Here is a 24,229-nt window from a genome sequence, read left to right as displayed (position 1 = left end):
GATATTAGTCCCTTGTTGGATGAGTAGTTTGCAAATATTGTCTCCCATTCTGTAGTTTGTCTCTTTATTGATTGTTACTTTTGCTGTGCAAAGGCTTTTTAGTTTTATAGGGTCCCATTTGTCTATTTTTATTTATTTCTATGCATTTGAAATCTTAGCCATAAAATCTTTGACTAGACTAATGTCCTGAAGTGTTTCCCTGTTTTCTTCTAGTAGTTTTATAGTTTTGGGTCTTATGTTTAACTCTTGAATTCATTTTGAGTTGATTTTTGTGATAGGTGCCCAGTTTCATTCTTCTGTAATATGGATATTCAGTTTTCCCAACACCATTTATTGAAGATATTATTCTCTCCTCTGTGTTTTTCTGGTACGTTTGTTGAAAAATCAATTGGCTGTAAATACATGGATTTATTTCTGGGTTCTCCATTCTATTCCATTGGCTTGTGTCTCAGTTTTTATACCAGTAGTAACCTGTTTTGGTTACTATAGCTTTATGGTGTATTTTGAAGTCAGATGGCATGATACCTCCAGCTTTGTCCATTTTGCTCAGCATTGCTTTGACTATCCAGGGTCTTTTGTGGTTTATATGAATTTTAGGGTTGTTGTTTCTATTTCTCTGAATAATACATTGGTATTTTGATAGGGATTGCATTTAATCTGTAGATTGCTTTGGATAATACAGTCATTTTAACAATATTGTTAGAGCCTATTTGCATAGTACGTTTTTCCATTTGTTTGTATTCTCTTCAATTCCTCTCATCAGTGTTTTGTTATTTTTGTTGTAGAGGTCTTTCACCCTTGGTTAAATTTATTCCCAGGTATTGAATATTTTTTTGTAGCAATTGTAGATGTGAGTACTTTTTTTATTTCTTTTTCAGTTAGTTTATTATTACTGATTTTTGTAGTTGATTTTGTATTATGCAGCTTTACTGAATTTATTGATCAGATCTAAGAGTTAAAAACAAACAGTGGAGTTTTTAGGTTTTTCTATATATAAGATCATGTCATGTGCAAAGAGGGACAATTTGGCTTCCTCTTTTCCAGTGTGGTTGCCTTGGATTTCTTTCTCTTGCCTGATTGCTCTGGCTAGGACTCCCAGTACTAAGTTGAATGAGAGTTGTGAAAGTGGGGCATTGTCTACTAAGCCAGATGATGGCAGAACAAAAAAATAAAACTAAAGGCAAATACTCCTGATAAACACAGATGCAAAAATCGTCAACAAAATACTAGCAAACCAAATCAAGTAATGTATCAAAAAGATAATATACCATGATCAAGGGGGATTTATCCCAGGGATGCAACGATGGTTCCACATATGCAAATCAATAAATGCAATATATCACATCAACAGAATGAAGGACAAAAACTGTAAGATCATCTCAATAGACATAGAAAATGCGTTTGATAAAATTCAACATCCCTTCATCATAAAAAAAAAAAACTCTCAAAAAATTACACATTAAAGGAACATACCTCAACACAGTAAAGGCCATATGTGACAAACCCATAGCTTACATCCTACTGAATGGGGAAAAGCTGAAAGCCTTTCCTCTAAGAACTGGAAAAAGACAAGAAGAACCCATGTTTATTGTGTGCTTGTTTGTTGTTGTTGTTGTTTTGAGACAGGGTCTCACTCTGTCACCCAGGCTGGAGTGCGGTGGTGCTATCTCAGCTCACTTCAACCTCTGCCTCCCAGGCTCAAGCGAGTCTCCCACCCCAGCCCCCCGAGTAGCTAGGATGACAGGCATGCGCCACTACACCCAGCTAATTTTTGTATTTTTAGTAGAGATGGGGTTTCCCATGTTGGCCAAGCTGGTCTCGAACTCCTTAAGTGATCCACCCACCTCGGCCTCTCAAAGTGCTGGGATTACAGGTGTGAGCCACCATGCCCGGCTGAATGTTTCTTTTCTTCTTATATTGATATTTGTGTATGTGTTATAACAATTCCTTCTTTTAATGTTATGGATTGGCTTTTTTAGGGAAAGACTTTTTTTCTGTAGATGTATCTATATTGTTGCTGGGGAAAGGTGTTTTGGCTTTGATTCTGGGTGGGTACAGTAGTGTAGTCTCCGTATGATTTCTTCACCTTTACTCAGACTGGTTTCCTGGCTTCTCAGTGGTGTAGGCTGTAATTGTTGGTGGAGGCTGTGACAAGACTTTGCTGGGGACTGATATGCCAGATGGGCTGGTCCTCTGGAATCAGTAGTAGCAGTGGCATTCTAGGAATGCCAGTCTTTGAGCTCCCTTGGGCCTCCAGGTGGTATGCTTGGGTGCTGGCAGTGCCAGTGGCCGACCAAGTGGGTGGGTCCTTGGATCCCCTGGGTAACGTGTGAGGAGTTGACAGTGGTGGTAGCAGTGGTGTGCCAGTCCTTGCACCACTCAGCAGCATGTGTGGCTTTTAGTGGTGGCAGCAGGCTTGATAAGCTAGTCCCTAGACCTCCAGATGGCATGCAGTGATGGGTGGCACTGGTGGCAGGATAGGCTAGGTTTTGCTCTGGAGAACTGTCCTGCATACTGTAGAATGTTTACCAGCATCCCTGTTCTTTAGCCAGTAAATGCCAGTAACATCACATGGGAACTTGTTAGAAATACAGTTTCACAGGCCCTGCTGCACTCCACTGAGTCTAGAAACCAAGGTGATGTGGCCCAGCATTCTGTGCTTTAACAGCCCTCAGGTGATTCTAATGTATGCTCAAGCTTGAAATTCCACTGCCCTGGTAGATTGCAAGGCTCCCTCTGCCCCCAGAAAGAACTTGTGTTAGTCAAGGTTCTCTAAAGGGACAGAACTGATGGGGGTGTGTGTGTGTGTGTGTGTGCGCACATATACATATATGCATACACACACATATCTATATATGAGAGTTTATTATGAGAATTGACTCATATCATCACAAGGCGAAGTCCCACACTAGGCCATCTGCAAACTGCGGAGCTGGGAAGCCAGTCCGAGTCCCAAAACCTCAAAAGTAGGGAAGCCGACAGTGCAGCCTTCAGCTGTGGTCAAAGGCCCGAGAGCCCCTGGCAAAGCGCAGGTGTAAGACCAAGAGTCCAAAAGCTGAAGAACTTGGAGTCTGATGTTCAAGGGCAGGAATCATCCAGCATAGGAGAAAGATGGAGGCCAGAAGACTCAGGTCTGTCTTCCTCTTCCACGTTCCTCTGCCTGCTTTTATCCTAGTTGTGCTGGCAGCTGATTAAATGGTACCCACCCAGGTCGAGGGTAGGTCTGTCTCTCCCAGTCCACTAACTGAAACATTAATCTCCTTTGGCAACACTCTTACAGACACAGCCAGGAACAATACTTTGCATCCTTCACATGCAATCAAGTGACACTCAATACAGTGTCACATCACTGAACCATTATTATCACTATATCGTTGACTAGCATAATGGCAAATTTGTGCTTATTGACCAATTAGTAATTGCAGAGCTTAATCTTTTTAAGGTAGCTTTAGCCAGGCCATTCAGAGAGATGTGTATGTACTTTCTACACATTTATGTAAAAGAACACCAGTTGGGAAGAGGATTTGAACTGAAATGGGACTACAAAAGGTAGTCTCCAGTGAGAGATAGACTTTGTTTCAATAAAAAGAATAGATTTTAGTAAAATCCTGTCTGAAAATGGAGAGGACATGTGAAAGGTACAGAATGACCAATCTCTTAGAAGTGTTAAGCAAGACTTGGATGTTAGTTAAGGTGAAGCTTTCAGTAGTAATGCAGGATAAGGAGAATGGCAGACCTAGACTCTTAAGCTTCCTTTCCAGGTTTTGTGTTTTAGGGTTTTCTTTATCTTTTTTTCTCCTGTGGCACGTAGCTCTAATCTTCTTTGATAGCTACTTGGTGCTTTCTGAGATTTAGCAGTTTTCCTGCATGTATGGTCTTTGACCTTTCCCAGGAGTTGGCATGTGCACTCCAGTGTGGGATTCTTTCCTGTGTAGTTCTCTACTGCCTTTGGAAACAGCGCTTTGTGATTACATTGACAGGAGCTCCTCTTACTATCTGCTTATTTTCAGAAAGAGGTTATTTCTCATTCTTGTTATAAAGGTTATTATCTAGATCTGGCCTGTTATGCTCTTCTTTTGGTGTGAACAGAATAGAGGGGATTTCTATGCTGGGTTTTAAATAAGGAACATTTGTAACTTAAACTTTCAGAAGATATCTCACATGAAACTGGCTGCCTGCCACAGGAGTAACTTAGATCTCTCCACCTTGTTGTCAGGAGCCTGGAACAGAGATTTTTGCACTGGATATGAGATTAGATTGACTTTTAAGGGCTCGTCTGACTCTTTGCCTTTCAAGTTTTGATCAGAAGTCTCAGCTTTTTTTCTCCAGGTTTAGATTTAACAATCTAAACCTAACTCTAACATTGGTACGTAGTGCCTAATAAATGTTGCTTAAGTAAAATGAACTTGGAAACATTCTTCATGGTATCCTCTTTTTTCTCTTGCAGTTAAAAGGGCCAAATTCCAGGGTTCACCAGGTAAGGCCAGCCTTCTATTATGTCTTTTCCTCTTGTATTTGCTGTTATTTCAAAACAATTTAAAAAAATTATGAATTCATTGATCAAATTCAGTAATTTAATTCATTACTTCACTAAATTAATTCATGAAATCATTGATCTAGTGAAAAATTAGTTTTCTTACCTCTTGGCTAACCCAATTCTACTTCGCAATAATAACTATACATTTAGAGGTTTTGATATACCTTTTCCGACTTTTTCTCGGAAAAAAGTCTGAAATAGTGTAAAAGGATAAATATTGACAATTAGTGGAAACAATTTTTTTTTTTACTTTAAGTTCTAGGGTACATGTGCACAGCGTGCAGGTTTGTTACATAGGTATACATGTGCCATGTTGATTTGCTGCACCCATTAACTCGTCATTTACATTAGGTATTTCTCCTAATGCTATCCCTCCCCCAGTCCCCCACCCCACGACAGGCCCCAGTGTGTAGTGGATAAATATTGAAATATCAATGTATCATGTCTTGCAGTTCATGAACCTGTTTCAGCTTGAGAATATGTGTATATGTATCTATTGGGTCATATATAAAATTTCTTAAAATTTAAAATATTCAAATAGACCGTGTGAAACATATCTTATGCAACCTGCTTTTCCCCCCAGCAACACATCATGAAAGTGTATGTGTGTGTGTGTGTATGTGTGTGTCTGGTTCATTCTTTTAAGGTGCTGTACAGAATTTTGTTGTAGATTTGTACCCTAATAGGTCCCTGATTGATTAATACTTGATTAATATTTAGGTTCCCAAATTTTTGCTATTACAAATAATAAATGTTCTTGTGCACTTCTCATTGCTTGCTTTTGCAAATGTGTCTATGTACTAGATTCAGAAGTAGAATTGCTGGTTCAAAAGTATATATATATTTTTAAAAATTTGATAACTCCTGCCAAATTGTTCTCCTGCAAGTTTTTACTGTATATACTGAGACCAAAAGTTTATGAACATTTATTTTCCCAAATCCTTATCAACATTCGATATGAAACTTTAAAATCTCTGTCCATCTGAAGATTAAAAATGGTATTTCCTTATTTTAATATGCATTTCCTCAATTTTGATTGTCACATTAGGAAGATTTCCTCTGGTTACTGCTGGGGAAGGAGGGAGGGGAGCTGGAGCATTACTGGAAATATATGAATATGCTTGAGAACTCAGGAAAACCTGAAAACTGGACCTTGGGTGCAACAGTAATGAAAGCAGTTTCTGAGCAGTTTCTTGTTTTAAAGGTTATTATCTTTCTGTCTTTGCTGGCTCTTTTTTTCTGAGAATCTGCTCTGTTGTTTCTCTCCCAGCTGGTTTTCTATGCTTACCCATCTTGCACCCATAATAGCTGCCTCAATATACCCCTTCCTTTTAGCTTCAGCACCAACCACCAGTTGTCAATATTTATCCTTTTACCCTATTTAAAATCTTTTGAGAGGGAATCAGGTTTGTTTCAGCTTTTGGCCAGCTCATGGATTGGCTGCTCTTGGGTTATTTACTCTTGGTCTGGTCAGCTGTGTGTGATTGGATGTTGGGGTGGAGTACAAAATAATGTGATATAAAACATAGCTCAGTGGCCTACTGCACTACTACTACTGGATATGGATGGAGATTCCCCTTGTATGGGCTTTTATCCTCATATATCTTTAATATAATTATAAATTTTCCATGTTGATAAGTATAAAACCACACCATTTTAAATGATATTTAAAAGAAAGACTTACCTTCAGCCGAAAGTGTATGACGGGTTCCATTTTCTCATATCTTCTGTAACATTAGGTAATCATGTTAAGCAATGTTTGCCAATTTGATGAGTCAAAGTGATAGTTTGCTATTTTTTCATTGTATAACATTAGGATTAATTTCTTACATAGAAAAGCAAACCCTCAATTCAGTGCCCCTAATCATGGCTGACGTGGATGTAGTGAGGCGAGTGCCAAATGTGCTGTAGTAAGAATTGGGTGAGACGCCTGAGTTTGAAGTTTCAGGCCACCACCTTTGTTTAGCAATCAACTTGTTTGGTACTCAACTCTCAGGTTAGAAAATTTCCTTTTCTCAACTCTGTGATAATATTTCTTTTTTGGCTGGGCGTGGTTGCTCATGCTTGTAATCCCAGCAGTTTTGGAGGCCAAGATGGGTAGATCACTTGAGGTCAGGCATTTGAGACCAGCCTGGCCAACATGGTGAAACCCCATCTCTACTAAAAATACAAAGGTTAGCTGGGCATGGTGGCACACACCTATAATCCCAGCTACCTGGGTAGCTGAGGCATGAGAATTGCTTGAACCTGGTAGGTGGAGGTTGCAGTGAGCCAAGATCATGCCACTGCATTCTGGTCTCAGTGACACAGCAAGACTCTGTCTCAGAAAAAAAAAAAAAAAAAGATTTCTTTTTATGTAACTTGTGCTTTAGGCCAAACTGAGTAGATCGAGCTTGAAATCTAATTTCTTTGTGAAGATTTTTCCTTAATTTTTGTCCCTGTTAACAGCTCTGCAGTTCTTTATCACTGTTTCTTTTTTCCTTCTGGTATGTATCTCTTTCTACATTTTATTAAATTTATGTACCTTATCTTTCCTAGTAGATCAATTCGATTTGGATTTTTCCCCCCAGACGGCAAGTGGGCTATATAATTAACATAGTAGGTTAGGATTAACATTGTAATAGATTAAATAAATTAGAACAGGAAATATCAATGTATCATATCTTGGCATTCATGAATCTGTTTCACTTTGAGTGTGTGTATATGCATATCTGTTGGGTCATATATAAAATTTCTTAAAATTAAAAAAATAGTAATTTAGATTATGCTCTTGAAGATAGTACATAGTTTTATAATTTTGGCAACTCTGCTATGTCTTGAATGAGGCTATATTGTACAATATAGCTTAATTTTTTCCTGCATATGTAATACTTTAATTTCTATATTGCTTAATTCCAAGGGCTTTGTGAGATGGGTAACAATCTGAGCACTAAGTATTGTCTCCATTTTGTATTTTTTCAAAGATAAATTTAACACATATGTGACCCTGAAAGTACAGAATGTGAAGAGCACAACTGTAGCAGTTCGTGGTGATCAGCCTTCCTGGGAACAGGATTTCATGTTGTAAGTAGTTTGCAGCAGCAGCGTGCCTACATATTTCATAATCTTTTTAAGGGAATTGCACTGGATGAAACAATTAGAAGATTTTGTGTATTTTTGAGATTTATAAAATGTACTGGCACTGTTAAATACTCTTTTGAAAACTGTGGAGTTATAGAAATAAGTGAGGTTCATGGTACATGAAGCACAACTGCAGTTTTGTTTTCTCGTGGATTCGTAATTTGTTCTTAGAGATGAATGATAATACAGGTAAACTCCCAATTGATTTATGTTGGTGAAAAACTACATAGGCAGATTTTCTCAGTGGTCAGAATTAGAATAGAGTACAACAGACTTAGCATGACATTAAACATAACTTCATCTTTCTTTGATTCTCAGAAGGCTCTTTGAAGGAATGTGGCCATGCATGTGAGAGACTGTATCTTCATGTGTACCTCAGTCGTCTGTTTTAGAGGCTGAAGATTTCTGTGCTTATAAACCTTTTGCTTTATGGAGTAAAATGTCCTATATTCAATTAATTAAAATGAATAAATATTAGTAGAATTTCTCGTGTATGACAAAGTTTAGTATATTATGATTTTAATTAAACTTTGGCTTAAAAACTTGTTATTTCTTTCTTTTGTCCCCTTTAGTTTCAGGATTTTTTTGTTCCTGTTCTACAAAAGGGGAGAAAAGTATAGAATATATTGAAGGACTGGGCAAATCATTTAGCTTCATAGGGCACTAGTTTCCTTATCTGTAAAGGTCTTCCTTTCTCAGAAGATTATGCTTGTTTTTTTTTTTGGGAGTTGGAGGTACAGAAGATAGTTAGAAACCTAAAGCTGGCACTCAGGGAAGAAGTCTGCTTTGGAGAAATGTTTTGGTCAGTTGAAGCCATAGGTGAAGATGAGAAAGCTTAGGGAGAGAATGTGTATGGTGAGAAAAGGGACTGGGGTAGAAGCTGGAGAGTGGCAGCATTTAATGAGGGGACAGAGGGAACTAAAAAGGATTGAACAGAGAGGTAGGAGAGCCAGGAGATAATGGTGTCCTGGAAGCTGAGGGAGAACTGGGCTTCAAAGAGAAGGAGGCCAATGGTGTCATGTTTCTTTCTCACTGGTTGCTTCTCTCTCAAGATTATATAAGCCTCATTTATTCCCTCTCTCAGTGACAGTGATATGAGACTGAGAGCACCTGTTTCCTTCTTTACACATGCAGTGTACAGAGTCAGCTACAAATGGTTTATGCAAGTCTGTTTCCATACCAGTATGTTAGCCATAGTCCTGGCTATGGTTTATAAACCTAGCACTTCCAGTTGGCTATAACCATAATTTCCAGTTATAACTGTTCCCATCATGTGAGGCAGAGTGATCTTCTGCAGCCTCTCATCAGCATAGCTAGCATTATTCTTACGTGTTTATTTTCCAATTTCCCATAGCACTTCCCCTTTCGACCCTGCTGTGATATGTGTGAATTTTCTTCCTGTCTCCCACGTTGAGATGCTGTGTGAATTTTGCCCTCTCTTCTTTTACACGTGGGTTTTATTAGCTACTTGCTCTACTTTTCTGCTCTTCCTACTCCTTATTCCTCCTATCCTGTCCTATTTTATTTATTTACTTATTTTTTTTGGTTCACTCCTTGCAGAACTTAGTCTACTACCCTGTCCTTTTGTCACCGGAATCTCCAGTGCTGGTTTCCTATCTCCCGTTCTCGTTTTTCCTTCTCCATGATGTATTATGTGGCAGTATCTAATATTCGTTTTGGTATTTCTTATATATTTTTTTTTAATACTTTCATATCTTGTTTTTAGGATTAGATTGTTCATTTCTTAAGGGTAAGGTGGGCATCTTCACTATTTGTGTGCATTTGTGTAGCCCAGAGTCTGCTATACACATGTTTATGTATATTGTTGATTGAATTAACAGAGAAGAAACTTCCCTAGGGTCCTGGGTATGAAGCATAAATAGAGCTCTCAGACCTCTCTTAGCTGGACCTGCTGAGCAAATGTAGGTGAGATGAGAAGCTTCTTATAGAATATATACTCATTGTTTGGGCCTTCTCCCTGGAGAGTTCTCTGAAGAGCAGATTTTCTTCTTTATCTGTTCAAGTCAAGCTGTTGAAGACCTCTGGCTATTTCTTCTGTCTGTTGGCTTGAGATGCTATTTGGGAGTTGATTTGGGAATATTATATATGTATCCCCAAGCAATTTTTCTTTTTTTCTTTATTTTGTGGGACAGGGTCTCACTCTGTTGCCCAGGCTGGAGTGCAGTGGCACCATCTTGGCTCACTGCAGCCTTGATCTCCTGGGCTCAAATGATTTTCCTGCCTCAGCCTCCTGAGTAACTGGGACTACAGACACATGCCACCATGTCTAGCTAATTAAGAAAAATTTTTTTAGGAGACACTAGGTTTTGCCATGTTGTCCAGGCTGGTCTCAAACTCCTGGGCTCAAGTGATCTTCCCACCTCAGCCTCCCAACATATTGGGATTACAGGCATGAGCCATTGCACCTGGCCCAAGCAATTTTTCGATTCCATATTCAAGTGACAGATAAGTCCAAGGGATTTGAGGATGTCGCATATATTTTCCAAGACTAATTGGTTAATTAGGCTGAATTAAATTATGTGACAAAAAGCTTAGTTTCTACACTGTGAACACTGTAACTTAGTGGCTAGGCTTATTCATCTACTTTGTGGCTCTGAACAGCTCTCCAGATAGCTTAGAAGTTTTTGGACACAAAAACTGAGTCCTATATGTTTCTTCTCCAAAGCACCAAGTCGTATGTCTTGTAAGTGCTCAGGAAATGCTAATTAAATGAATAAATTAACTCAGTACATTCTATGCTGTATTATATTTATATAAAAGGGACAAATTTTCTTTGCTTTATTCATTTTCAACACCTGACATGAATTCTGTGGCTGTCATTCTGTATCTCAGACTTGTGAATCTGAGAACATTTATTTTATAGCACAACAGGGATCCCAACTTTCTCTAAAGTACAAACTTGAAGCTTCTACTTGTGATATATAGCTGTTGTTTTCCTGAGAATGCCTTTCTGCTTTCTCTGCTGGAATTGGTCTTTTCTCATCTTTCTTGGATTACCCCTCAAGTAACCTTGTGTTTCAATAAGAGCTTTCTGGAGAACGTTTTTAGCATTAACACAAGTACTATTTGCGTATTCTAGTTTAAGACTGGGATTATGTTTGAGTTAGTCCTTCCAAGCAGATATTCAACCGTGTATGATACTGCTTTTAAATAGTGCTTATCTGGCTCTTTATGGAATGATTTCTTTTCGAATTTTTTCCCCTGGTTATTATTATAGGAAAATCATTATATTTATCATTATCCCATGGTAATAGTTTTGCTTATAAGTGACAGTGCCTAGCTTAATAATGATTAATGAGTCTCCAGGGACTGAGTGGTGTGAACTAGCACACTCTAGAGCCCCTCACTTGCCTACGACCACATGTTCCTATCAAACTTATATGTTCTCAGGGACCCTACTTCTACCTGGACTCCCTTTCATAAATCCCCCCCTCCCCCTGGCTTTTTTGGTGGGGATGGAGTCTGGCTCTGTCACCCAGGCTGGGGTGCAGTGGCATGATCTTGGCTCTGCCTCCTGGGTTCAAGTGATTCTTGTGCCTCAGCCTCCCAAGTAGCTGGGATTACAGGCGTGCGCCACCATGCCCAGCTAATTTTTGTATTTTTAGTAGAGACAGGGTTTGCCACGTTGGCCAAACTGGTCTCAAACTCCTGACCTCAGGTGATCCGTGCACCTCCCAAAGTGCTGGGATTACGGGCTTGAGCCACCATGCCCGGCCTTATAAATCTTGTAAAGTAGACTTACCTTTCCTAAAAGTTTCCTGTATACAATGTGTAGTTTAAGTTGAAGCAGTGTTAGTTAACAATAAAACGTATAGAACTGTTGCCTATGGTGGAAATTGGCAGGCAGGCCTGGCAATAATGTCCTTATTACTTGGCCTCATATTGTGTGAAACTGCATTAGTCTAATTATGATTGTATCTCCAAAGCAGAAAGAATGGATAGACAAAGGCATTTTTCTTTCTTTTCCCGCCCCCCATCCCCGCTGAGGTTTAATTGGGATATAAACAACTGTAGATAATTAATGTATACAATTTAGACATGTATATACTTGTGTTACCATCACCATAATCAAGGTAGTAAATATATTTATCACCTCTAAAAGTTTACTTGTGTCCCCTTTTTTTTGTTGTATGTGTGTGTTAAGAGCATTTAATATGAAATCTACTGTCTTAAATTTTGAGGTGCACAATACCTTATTGCTAACTGGAGGCACTATGTGGTATAGCAGCAGGTCTCTGGAACTTATTTAACTGTAACAAAGGCAGTTTTCTATGGATACCTTATACAGGTTTCTTGGAGCCTAAAAATGGTCGTGGCATTCTGGGAAATTTTTATTTTTCCTGAAGACAGGATCCTGGTGAGAAAGCATTCAAAGTTTAGCAAAACAGGAGATGTAGTTGTTTCTTTCATATTGTCTAGCTTTCCTCAAAGGGCTTTCCTCTTTCCCTTAGTGAGATTAGTCGCCTGGACCTGGGTCTAAGTGTGGAGGTATGGAACAAAGGACTGATCTGGGACACCATGGTGGGGACTGTGTGGATTGCGCTGAAGACTATTCGTCAGTCGGATGAGGTCAGTCATTGCATTTTCTGTTTGGAAGTATGGTTCCCAGCCCATGCTTCTCCCCATGCTAGCTCCACTTTAGCTAATATTCATCCATGCATCTTGGATTATTATTCCCCCTTTCTAATTAGAGGGCATGCAACCTGCCTGTTCCTAACTTCACCTGAAGGTTCAGATGATTTTATTTAAGTCTGACCTACCCTGTGTCCTGTGACTGAACTCACAGGCTCCAGAGGACCTCTTCAGCCTTATCAGGTAGATAGCCCCTTCTGAGGTATGTGTGTGTTGGTGTGTGTGTTTACTTAGGGTACTTGTGGTTTCTGTGTTCTCCTCTAAGTCACTGCCCTGGGAGGAGTCCCATTAAACTTCCTTAGCCAGCTGGCTGGCTATTCTCTGCTTTGTTTCTTTGAGTTACCAAATCTCCAAGGAACTAGTTTTCAGTGCCCTTCTTCTGCATGTAAGCCTGACAGAGTTTAAGGAACTACCAGGCTTGGCAATTTGTATTCACACTGTCTCTATGCGTTATTTCTAGGATTGAACTCTTGCCTCACTTTCCTAGACTAGACCATAACTCAGCATCATTTCCCCACTTTGGACCTGGACAAAATCTGTTATATTCCTATTTGGTGTTAACATGGACCATGAGTTTTCTCTGGGAGTGGGGAAGTTGAAATTGCCTCTATTTTCCGTATTTCTTTTAGTTCTAGCTAAGTCTTTACTCCCCAGGCAGATGGGCAGTTCATTTTCATTGCTGCCCCAGTTCAATCCTATTTAGCCAGCAATGTTAGTAGCTTTTTACTGACTAGAAACAGTGATACAGTCATTAAGAACTGTGCAGGTTAAATATTGATCCACAGAGGTACTTAGTTTTAGAGTATGGTACTCCAGACTTTCTGTCCTTGTTAGACCTGCAGAGCTGAGCACAGTGAAAGCTGCTCTCCCCACCAAAGAGGGAAAACAGAAGCCACATGCAGTGGAGGCAGGTGGTGACAGTGGCATGTTTGCCTTATCAGGATGTGAATGGCCCTCAGAAGCTCAAACAAGGAACTTCAGAGAAAAAAACCTGACTCTTGAACTAAGAGGGAGCCAAGAAAGATTAAACTTTAATCTTAGATCTTTGTTTCCTAGGAAGGGCCTGGGGAATGGTCCACATTGGAGGCAGAGACGTTAATGAAAGACGATGAGATCTGTGGAACTAGAAACCCAACTCCTCATAAAATTTTGCTTGATACAAGATTTGAGTTGCCTTTTGGTGAGTAAAATTTTAAAACTATTTAACAATTTTTACCATATTGTTTGGAATTGTTTGCTAGTTGTTTCATTAATGTATATTTCATCACCTCAGCCATCTCCTTTGAGGATATTCTGTCTTCATTCACTGTCTTTCTCATAACACTTCACCCAGGGAATGGTGCAAAGTAGAATATAGAATAGTGCTCATTAAAGAATCTACACTAAAAAGCATTCTCTTCAACTCATTTAATTTTCTGTGACTATTTATTATAATGACTTATGAAATATTTGCTTGTTAGATTTATTATTTTGAAAATAAACATTTATTGTCTTGAAGTGACTATATATACCTTCTGATTTGTTAAGTATTAAATAGCACTGATAAATAGAATAATAATTTAAAATGTAAATTAAATCACAATACATGCTCATGATAAAAATTCAAATAGTAAGGAAATGTACATGGATAAAGTTAAAAGTTTATTTTCCCAGTTCCTTTAATCTTCTTTGCATTCCCCAGTGTGAAACCACTGTTAACATTCTTGTATTTTGGTTTAGACACATGGTATTTATTTTCCAGAAACTTATTTTGGCAAAATTTGGATCATACCCTATATAATATGTATTTGCTGATATATAGTGTTTTACAAACTGCTTAGACATTTATCCTGAACATCGCTCCGTGTTATACTTTAAGATCTATCTTATTCATCTGAACAGATGCCTCTACCATAATTTATCTTTTTTTTTTTTTTTCCTTTTTTTGAGATGGAGTCTTGCTCTGCTCCAGGCTTTAGGGCAGTGGCATGATCTTCGCTCACTGCAACCCCTGCCTCCTGGGTTCAAGTAATTCTCATGCCTCAGCCTCCCGAGTCACTGAGATTACAGGCTTGTGCTACCACACCTGGCTAATTTTTTGTATTTTTTAGTAGAGACAGGATTTCACCATGTTGGTCAGGCTGGTCTCGAACTCATGACCTCAAATGATCTGCCCACCTCGGCTTCCTAAAGTGCTGGAATTACAAGCGTGAGCCACCATGCCCGACCTACCATAATTTATTTAAGTAATCCTTTATTGATTGACATGTAGGTTTTTTCATTTTTTTTGATGTTATATACTGCTAACTAACAACTCTGTATATCTTTGCCCATTTTGAGTCTAGAATAAATTTCTTAAAGTAGAATTGCTGGATCAAAGTATATGTACATCATTACTTTTTATGGAATCTACTAAGTTCCTTGTCCAAAAGGTTATACCAATTTATACTCTTATAAATTATATCTGGGGAGTGCCTGTTTCTGCACATCCTTGGAAGTCTTTTGTATTTCCCAGTTGTTAATCTTTATTTGATTATTTTGTATGATATCTTATCGGGGGAAATTCAGCTCCCGATATTTCATGTGGGTCCTTTTCTATTTTTCCTGTGTCGGCCAGTCTAAGAAATAAAGGGAAAGAGTACAAAAGAGGGAAATTTTAAAGCTGGGTGTCCAGGGGAGACATCACATGTCAGCAGGTTCTGTGATGCCCCCCAAGCTGCAAAACCAGCAAGTTGTTATTAGTGATTTTCAAAAGAGGAAGGAGTGTACGAATAGGGTCTGGGTCACAGAGATCACATTCTTCACAAGGTAATAAAATATCACAAGGTAAATGGAGGCAGAGCGAGATCACAGGACTGGGGCGAAATTAAAATTGCTAATGAAGTTTCGGGCACACATTGTCATTGATAACATTTTATCAGTAGACAGGGTTTGAGAGCAGACAACCGGTCTGACCAAAATTTATTAGGCAGGAATTTCCTTGTTCTAATAAGCCTGGGAGCGCTACCGGAGACCGGGGCTTATTTCATCCCTTATCTACAATCGTAAAAGACAGACGTCCCCAAAGCAGCCATTTCAGAGGCCTCCCCTTAGGGATGCATTCTCTTTCTCAGGGATGTTCCTTGCTGAGAAAAAGAATTCAGCGATATTTCTCCTATTTGCTTTTGAAAGAAGAGAAATATGGCTCTGTTCTGCCCGGCCCACAGGCAGCCAGACTTTAAGGTTATCTCTCTTGTTCCCTGAACATCGCTGTTATCCTGTTCTTTTTTCAAGATGCCCAGATTTCATATTGTTTAAACAATTTGTGCAGTTAACACAATCCTCACAGGGTCCTGAGGCAACATTCAACCTCAGCTTACAAAGATGATGGGATTAAGAGATTAAAGTAAAGACAGGCATAGGAAATCATGAGTATTGATTGGGGAAGTGATAAGTGTCCATGAAATCTTCACAATTTGTGTTCAGAGATTGTAGTAAAGACAGGCTTAAGAAATTATAAAAGTATTAATTTGGGGAACTAATAAATGTCCATGAAATCTTCACAATTTATGTTCTTCTGCCATGGCTTCAGCCAGTCCCTCCGTTCAGGGTCCCTGACTTCCTGCAACAGTATCTTGTTTTAGTTTAGTCGATTTCTATTCATTTTATTTTAATTTTTTACTGTTCATATTATTGATATTTGCATATCCTATTGTTATTGCTGTCATTTTATGATCTCAGTGTATTTGTATCTTGTATCCTATGGTGATTTAAGCAAAAATGACATGATTTTCCAGCTAGCTCAGAAAGAACTAAACTCAGAACAACTATTATTTCAGAAAAACAGAAAGGAAGTCTTTCTTGTGGGACTGTAGACCAAGCTGCAAGTGAAGGGAAAATCAATTGGAGGGAGTGGGTCTTGGTTCAAATACCACAGATATTGGCCATTTTCACCAAATTTTAGTAGATATTCTTGAATAAATGTTTTTTCTTTTGCTGTATGCACTTAGGACCATTTCCAGAGACTTTAAATGGTTGTTTTTTTAATGTTGTATTACTTTTTGACTGATTTCACTCACTAATTACATAGTTACAAATGTTATATAAAATAGACATTATTCTTCTACTTTTAGTAGTTGATTTTATTTAAAAATCAGGGCCGGGCAAGGTGGCTCACACCTGTAATCCCAGCATTTTGGGAGGCTGAGGTGGGTGGATCATGAGGTCAGGAGTTCGAGACCAGCCTGACCAACATGGTGAAACCCCATCTCTACTAAAAATACAAAAAATTAGCTGGGCAAGGTGTCATGTGCCTGTAATCTCAGCTATTTAGGCGGCTGAGGCAGGAGAATTGCTTGAACCCAGGAGGCATGAAGGTTGCAGTGAGCCAAGATTGCGCCATTGCTCTCCAGCCTAGGCGATAGAGCAAGACTCTGTCTCAAAAAAAAAAAAAAAAAAAAAAATCAATAATAACAAAGTAACATTTATGGTGAATTATTGTGTGTTGGTGGGCATGTCACTAAGTATTTACGTATGTTAGCTCAGTTAATCCTCATTTCGGTCCTTTGACGCAGGCCTAACTATTATTCCCCACTTTAGAGATAAGCAAACTAAGACACAGAGTATTTAAGTATTTTGGCCATGGTCTGACTCTAGAGCCTTGGCTTTTAATTTTAACTATTTGTATAATACATTTAACCACTTCCTGTTGGGTATTTTGATTGTTTGAAGTTTGTACTGTTATAAATAGCGCTGCGATAAACATGCTTGTATCTCTCTATATTTTTTCTTCTTAAAACTATTTTTGTGGAGTGAGGCAGGAATAAATTAATAATGGTTTAAAAAGTTATCCAGTGAAAAGTCCCTTCAGAAATCCATTTTCTTCCTATAGGCTACCACTATTAATACTTTCTTGTGTATCTTTCCAGAGTCAGTTTCTGAATATAAGCACACACACACATGCACACACACACACACACACCACCATCTTCTTTTTAAAACGCAAATAGTAGCATATTCTAACACATTCCCTGTGCCTTGCTGTTTTGCACTTAATATGTCTTGGTGAATCATCCCACATCAGAGCATATAGACCCGCAGCAGCAGCAGCAGCTCATCTTCCACCTTGCACCTCCCACTCTCCTTCTTTGTAACAGGTGCATAGTATACCATGTTATGGATGTACCATATGGATGAGAAAGCACTATACAAATTACATTGTAGACTATTTGAAGCTGTGTGTAAGTGTTTTTAAATAAGACTTTGAAATATTGCTACCAGTTGTTAAAGAGCTAGTTGAAGGGAAGGAGCTGAAGTTTTGGACACGTGGAACAAAGGAGAAAGGAAAGGGCTATATTTGCTTTATTCATGTGGCTGCTAGAAAGTGTATCTGTTGAAATGTCTCTGAAGTTGATATGATCCATATATTACCTGAGTGTTTCTCTTTAGTGCTGGTTAGATGGTCATACTTGATGTTTTTAAAAGGTGAGTTTTGGGGAGAAGTTGTTATAGTCAATGTAAAATATTTAGAAATGAGGATATACCATTATACCATTATTTTTTAAGAATTCAAATATTTTCACTTAGAGACTCACTTAACAAATATTTGAGCATCTAATATTTTCCAGGCAACCAGAGACCTTTGTTCATGTGTTTATCTCCTGACCTTCTCTCCACTATTATCCTATGACCCTCCCATATCCCCCTCTCCGAGAAACACCCAAGAATCATCAATAAATACTTCATAAATTTAAAAAAAAAAAAAAAATAATAATAATAATAATATTTTCCAGGCATAAAACCTATGAGTATTTTTTAATAGCTTCTTTTAAAAAATTTTTAATTGTGGTAAGAGACATAACTGAAAATTTAGCATCTTAACCATTTTTAAGTGTACAGTTCACTAGTGTTAAGTACCTTCACATTGTTGTGCAACAGATATCCAGAACTTTTTCACCTTGCAAAACTAAAACTCTGTCTCCATCAAATAACTTTTCATTTCCCCATCCCCACAGCCACTGGCAACGACCATTCTTTCTTTTCTGTGAATTTGACTACTTTAGTTACTTTAGATAAGTGAAATCATACAGTATTTGTCTTTTTTTGTGATGGACTCATTTCATTTAGTGTAATGTCCTCAAAGTTTATCCATGTTATGGCATGTGGCAGGATTTTCTTCCTTTTAAGGCTGAATAATGCTCCATTGTATGTAAATCTCTCATTTTGTTAATCCTTTCATCCATTAGTGGACACTTGGGTTGCTTCAACTCTTGGCTATTGTGAATAATGCTACTAGGAACTTGGGTGTGCAAATATCTCTTTGAGATCCTGGTTTCACATCTTTCGTATATATAATCCAAAGTGGGAGAATTATGTCACATGGTAATTCTACTTTTAATTTTTTTGGGAGAAAACCTTTGAATTTTGAGCATCTCAATATCTCAGCATGTAACTTTTCTTCTAAGCTAATCCTTTGGATGGTTTTGGTCTTGCTGAGGGGAAGGTAGTATGGTTACATAGAAAGAATATAGTTTTTGGAATCATACAAACCATGGTTTGAATCATGGCTCATCTCTATAAACTGTGACCCTGACCAGATTATTTTACCTCTCTGAGCTTCAGCTTCTTCATCTACAAAATAACAATGGGAATAACAGTACATTGTATTGGTTTTTGTGAAGAGTAAAGATAATATTCATGACAAGAACCAAACCATCAGTTAAAACTTGTGCATCACTACCACCCTCTGACTTCAGTCATTAGACAGAGTAAAGTATTATCTGCTGATGATTTACTACCTGCTGATGTGATTTCTTTTCTTTTTCTTCTTTTTTTTATGGTAGATATCCCAGAGGAGGAAGCCAGATATTGGACCTACAAATGGGAGCAAATCAATGCCTTGGGAGCTGACAATGAGGTAGGAGCAGCCTTATTTGCAGTATAGAAAGATGGGGGAAAATCTCCAATGCTCTTTATAGGTTGCCCAGGGAGGGGCCCAAGAGCATGTTGTCCTGAGAATGAAATCACTTAAATTGCATTAAAGAAGAAAAGCAGCTAGAAGATTGCCTGAAATGTCACTAGAAGGTTCCATCTCCCATTTATTCTATTCTTCCCACTCTCCCATACTGTGGTACTAGTCTGGCTGTAGACTCTTAGAGAGGGAGCTTGTACCAGGGAATCTGTCCTCTTTTGTTACACCTGTGAGTTGGAGGCATTTCTTTTGCTTCTACTGTCTCTCAGGTTTTTGGATATTATTCTTATTTGTGTCCTGTTTTTGAGGATGTTTAGACTATTGCATTGTTTGTTCTTGCTGGTCCTAACTTACCTCCAGAGATGAGGCTGGTATGTATAAGAGAACACATTCAGCTCAACCTGGGGCATCAGGATTGGCGAATGTTTTTGTTATTGCTGATGGAGGGAAAAGATGATAAATTTGTTTATTTTGGACATGTGGGCTACTAAAAAATGGGTCTGATTATAAGATATACTTTGAGTGCCAGAGGATATTTCAGCAGAAATTTTTGATAAACAATTTCATGAGATAATCTGAAGTTGAGGTTTGAATGGGGTAGGGAGCTGTAGGCATAGAGCTTCATTAATATATTAGTAACAATTGAAGTCATAGGAATGGAAAAACTTGCTCAGGTAGAGCATGTGGAGACAGTATTAAAGAACAGGAACAAAATCTTGGGAAACCTTAAACATAGAATTCTGAGAAACAAAGGAGACTGAGAAAGGGCAACCTTAAAGAGAGAGAATAAGATAACCAGGAAAGATTAATGGAACAAAGAAAAAAAGAGATTCAAGGCAGAAATTCTTGACAGTATCACATGTTAAGTCCAGTGAATTATGAAATAGAGCTGTTGGATTTGGTGATTGATGACGAGTATACATCCATAGACTAGTACAGAAAGCCAAAATGCAGTGGTTTGATGACTGTATTTGTTTCCTACAGCTGCCATAACAAAGTACCACAAACTAGGTGACTTACAGCAACCAAAATTTGTTTTCACACAGTTCTGGAGACTGGAAGTCTGAAATTAGGCTGTCAGCAGGATCAGTTCAGCTCTGTCTAGAGGCTCTGAAGGAGGAAGCATCCTGTACCCTTCTCCTACCTCTGATAGTTGCTGGCAGTCCTTGCTGTTCCTTAGCTTGTAGATGTATCATTCTAATCTCTGCCTCCGTTGTCATGTGCCTCCCTGTGTGTCTCTCTGTGTCTTCACAATGCATTCTCCTGTCTCTGTGTGTCTGTGTCTAAATTTCCATTTTTCTTGTAAGGACAACAGTCATTCAATTAATTTGATTATATCTGCAGAGACCTTGTTTCCAAATAAGGTCATATTCACAGATACTTAGGGTTAGAAGTCTAACATATCTTTTAGGACATAGTTCAACCCACAGTGAGTTAAATGAAAGATGAAGAAATGGCATTTGGGACAAGCAACATCTACTTTTTTCAGGGTTTTCCGTTACCTCCTTTATTCTTGGTAGGCCTTCTGTTATTAAGCTGTATAACTCTTCTCATGTCCACACCAACATCCTAACTTTTCTTCATTGTTGAAAGCTCCAGTCCTCCTCCACTTAGTAACTCTGAGCATTTGTGCTATCTTTGCATGTACTTTACTTTGTGTTTTCGTTCTTCCCAAACCTGGCTGTGGAGTGGTATTCAGCCTTTCAGACTGCCATCATCTTTGTTTTCCTAGTAAAGAAGCATGTTGTACTTTTCGTTTTATAGGCTTTACTCTGTGTCATTATGCAGAATCAGAAGAAGGGATTAAAACAATTTAAAAACCAAATATAACTTATACAAAAATTGTGGAATTTTAAAAGTTCTAATAATAATGGTTCTTGGTCTGTGGTTCCCAACTGCATATCAGATTTTTGCTTTCTGTCTTTTTTTTTTTTAATTATTATTATACTTTTAAGTTCTAGGGCACATGTGCACAACGTGCAGGTTTGTTACATATGTATACATGTGCCATGTTGGTGTGCTGCACCCATTAACTCGTCATTTACATTAGGTATATCTCCTAATGCTATCCCTCCCCTCTCCCCCTACCCCACAACAGGCCCCAGTGTGTGATGTTCCCCTTCCTGTGTCCAAGTGTTCTCATTGTTCAATTCCCACCTGTGAGTGAGAACATGAGATGTTTGGTTTTTTGTCCCTGCGATAGTTTGCTGAGAATGATGGTTTCCAGCTTCATCCATGTCCCTGCAAAGGACATGAACTCATCATTTTTTATGGCTGCATACTATTCCATGGTGTATATGTGCCACATTTTCTTAATCCAGTCTATCATTGTTGGACATTTGGGTTGGTTCCAGGTCTTTGCTATTGTGAATAGTGCCGCAATAAACATACGTGTGCATGTGTCTTTATAGCAGCATGATTTATAATCCTTTGGGTATATACCCAGTAATGGGATGGCTGAGTCAAATGGTATTTCTAGTTCTAGATCCCTGAGGAATTGCCACACTGTCTTCCACAATGGTTGAACCAGTTTCCAGTCCCACCAACAGTGTAAAAGTGTTCCTATTTCTCCACATCCTCTCCAGCACCTGTTGTTTCCTGACTTTTTAATGATTGCCATTCTAACTGGTGTGAGATGGTATCTCATTGTGGTTTTGATTTGCATTTCTCTGATGGCCAGTGATGATGAGCATTTTTTCATGTGTCTGTTGGCTGCATAAATGTCTTCTTTTGAGAAGTGTCTGTTCATATCCTTTGCCCACTTGTTGATAGGGTTTTTTTTTTTTTTTCTTGTAAATTTGTTTGAGTTCTTTGTAGATTCTGGATATTAGCCCTTTGTCAGATGAGTAGATTGCAAAAATTTTCTCCCATTCTGTAGGTTGCCTATTCACTCTGATGGTAGTTTCTTTTGCTGTGCAGAAGCTCTTTAGTTTAATTAGATCCCATTTGTCAATTTTGGCTTTTGTTGCCATTGCTTTTGGTGTTTTAGTCATGAAGTCCTTGCCCATGCCTATGTCCTGAATGGTATTGCCTAGGTTTTTTTCTAGGGTTTTTATGGTTTTAGGTCTAACATTTAAGTCTTTAATCCATCTTGAATGAATTTTTGTATAAAGTGTAAGGAAGGGATCCAGTTTCAGTTTTCTGCATATGGCTAGCCAGTTTTCCCAGCACCATTTGTTAAATAGGGAATCCTTGCCCCATTTCTTGTTTTTGTCAGGTTTGTCAAAGATCAGATAGTTGTAGATGTGTGGTATTATTTCTGAGGGCTCTGTTTTGTTCCATTGGTCTATATCTCTATTTTGGTACCAGTACCATGCTGTTTTGGTTACTGTAGCCTTGTAGTATAGTTTGAAGTCAGGTAGCGTGATGCCTCCAGCTTTGTTGTTTTGGCTTAGGATTGACTTGGCCATGTGGGCTCTTTTTTGGTTCCATATGAACTTTAAAGTAGTTTTTTCCAATTCTGTGAAGAAAGTCATTGGTAGCTTGATGGGGGGATGGCAGTGAATCTATAAATTACCTTGGGCAGTATGGCCATTTTCATGATATTGATTCTTCCTATTCATGAGCATGGAATGTTCTTCCATTTGTTTGTATCCTTTTTTATTTCATTGAGCAGTGGTTTGTAGTTCTCCTTGAAGAGGTCCTTCACATCCCTTGTAAGTTGGATTCCTAAGTATTTTATTGTCTTTGAAGCAATTGTGAATGGGAGTTCACTCATGATTTGGCTCTCTGTTTGTCTGTTATTGGTGTATAGGAAGGCTTGTGATTTTTGCACATTGATTTTGTATCCTGAGACTTTGCTGAAGTTGCTTATCAGCTTAAGGAGATTTTGGGCTGAGACAATGGGGTTTTCTAGGTATACAATCATGTCATCTGCAAACAGGGACAATTTGATTTCCTCTTTTCCTAATTGAATACCCTTTATTTCTTTGTCCTGCCTGATTGCCCTGGCCAGAACTTCCAACACTATGTTGAATAGGAGTGGTGAGAGAGGGCATCCCTGTCTTGTGCCAGTTTTCAAAGGGAATGCTTCCAGTTTTTGCCCATTCAGTATGATATTGGCTGTAGGGTTGTCATAAATAGCTCTTATTATTTTGAGATAGGTCCCATCAATACCTAATTTATTGAGAGTTTTTAGCATGAAGGGCTGTTGAATTTTGTCAAAGGCCTTTTCTGCATCTATTGAGATAATCATGTGGTTTTTGTCTTTGGTTCTGTTTATATGCTGAATTACATTTATTGATTTGTGTATGTTGAACCAGCCTTGCTTCCCAGGGATGAAGCCCACTTGGTCATGGTGGATAAGCTTTTTGATGTGCTGCTGGATTCAGTTTGCCAGTATTTTATTAAGGATTTTTGCATTGATGTTCATCAGGGATATTGGTCTGAAATTCTCTGTTTTTGTTGTGTCTCTGCCAGGCTTTGGTATCAGGATGATGCTGGCCTCATAAAATGAGTTAGGGAGGATTCCCTCTTTTTCTGTTGATTGGAATAGTTTCAGAAGGAATGGTACCAGCTCCTCCTTGTACCTCTGGTAGAATTTGGCTGTGAATCTGTCTGGTCCTGGAATTTTTTTGGGTGGTAAGCTATTAATTATTGCCTCAATTTCAGAGCCTGTTATTGGTCTATTCAGATATTCAACTTCTTCCTGGTTCATTCTTGGAATGGTGTATGTGTCAAGGAATTTATCCATTTCTTCTAGATTTTCTAGTTTATTTGCGTAGAGGTGTTTATAGTGTTCTCTGATGGTAGTTTGTATTTCTGTGGGATCAGTGGTGATATCTCCTTTATCATTTTTTACTGTGTCTATTTGATTCTTCTCTCTTTTCTTCTTTATTAGTCTTGCTAGCAGTCTATCAATTTTGTTGATCTTTTCAAAAAACAAGCTCCTGGATTCATTGATTTTTTGAAGGGTTTTTTGTGTCTCTATCTCCTTCAGTTCTGCTCTGATCTTATTTATTGCGTTCTGCTAGCTTTTGAATGGGTTTGCT

At 38.4% G+C, this 24,229-nt stretch overlaps 1 protein-coding gene across 4 annotated transcripts in view; it reads left to right on the top strand.

Moving 5' to 3' along the window:
• UNC13B (unc-13 homolog B) overlaps window positions 1-24,229 on the top strand; it is a 233,571-nt gene that overhangs the window by 59,024 nt on the left and 150,318 nt on the right. For 3 of the 4 annotated variants that reach the window (XM_054500700.2, XM_054500696.2, XM_054500701.2), the window contains exons 2-6: window positions 4,448-4,477; window positions 7,501-7,600; window positions 12,130-12,247; window positions 13,367-13,490; window positions 19,111-19,184. In XM_054500700.2, coding sequence (XP_054356675.1) covers window positions 4,448-4,477; window positions 7,501-7,600; window positions 12,130-12,247; window positions 13,367-13,490; window positions 19,111-19,184 — 446 coding nt within the window. The remainder of the gene's footprint in view (window positions 1-4,447; window positions 4,478-7,500; window positions 7,601-12,129; window positions 12,248-13,366; window positions 13,491-19,110; window positions 19,185-24,229) is intronic. The other variant, XM_063650170.1, reaches the window with a different exon arrangement.

The sequence above is a fragment of the Pongo pygmaeus genome, chromosome 13 (genome assembly GCF_028885625.2).
Source record: "Pongo pygmaeus isolate AG05252 chromosome 13, NHGRI_mPonPyg2-v2.0_pri, whole genome shotgun sequence".
NCBI lineage: Eukaryota > Metazoa > Chordata > Mammalia > Primates > Hominidae > Pongo > Pongo pygmaeus.
This window is presented reverse-complemented; position numbering and strand designations above follow the sequence as displayed.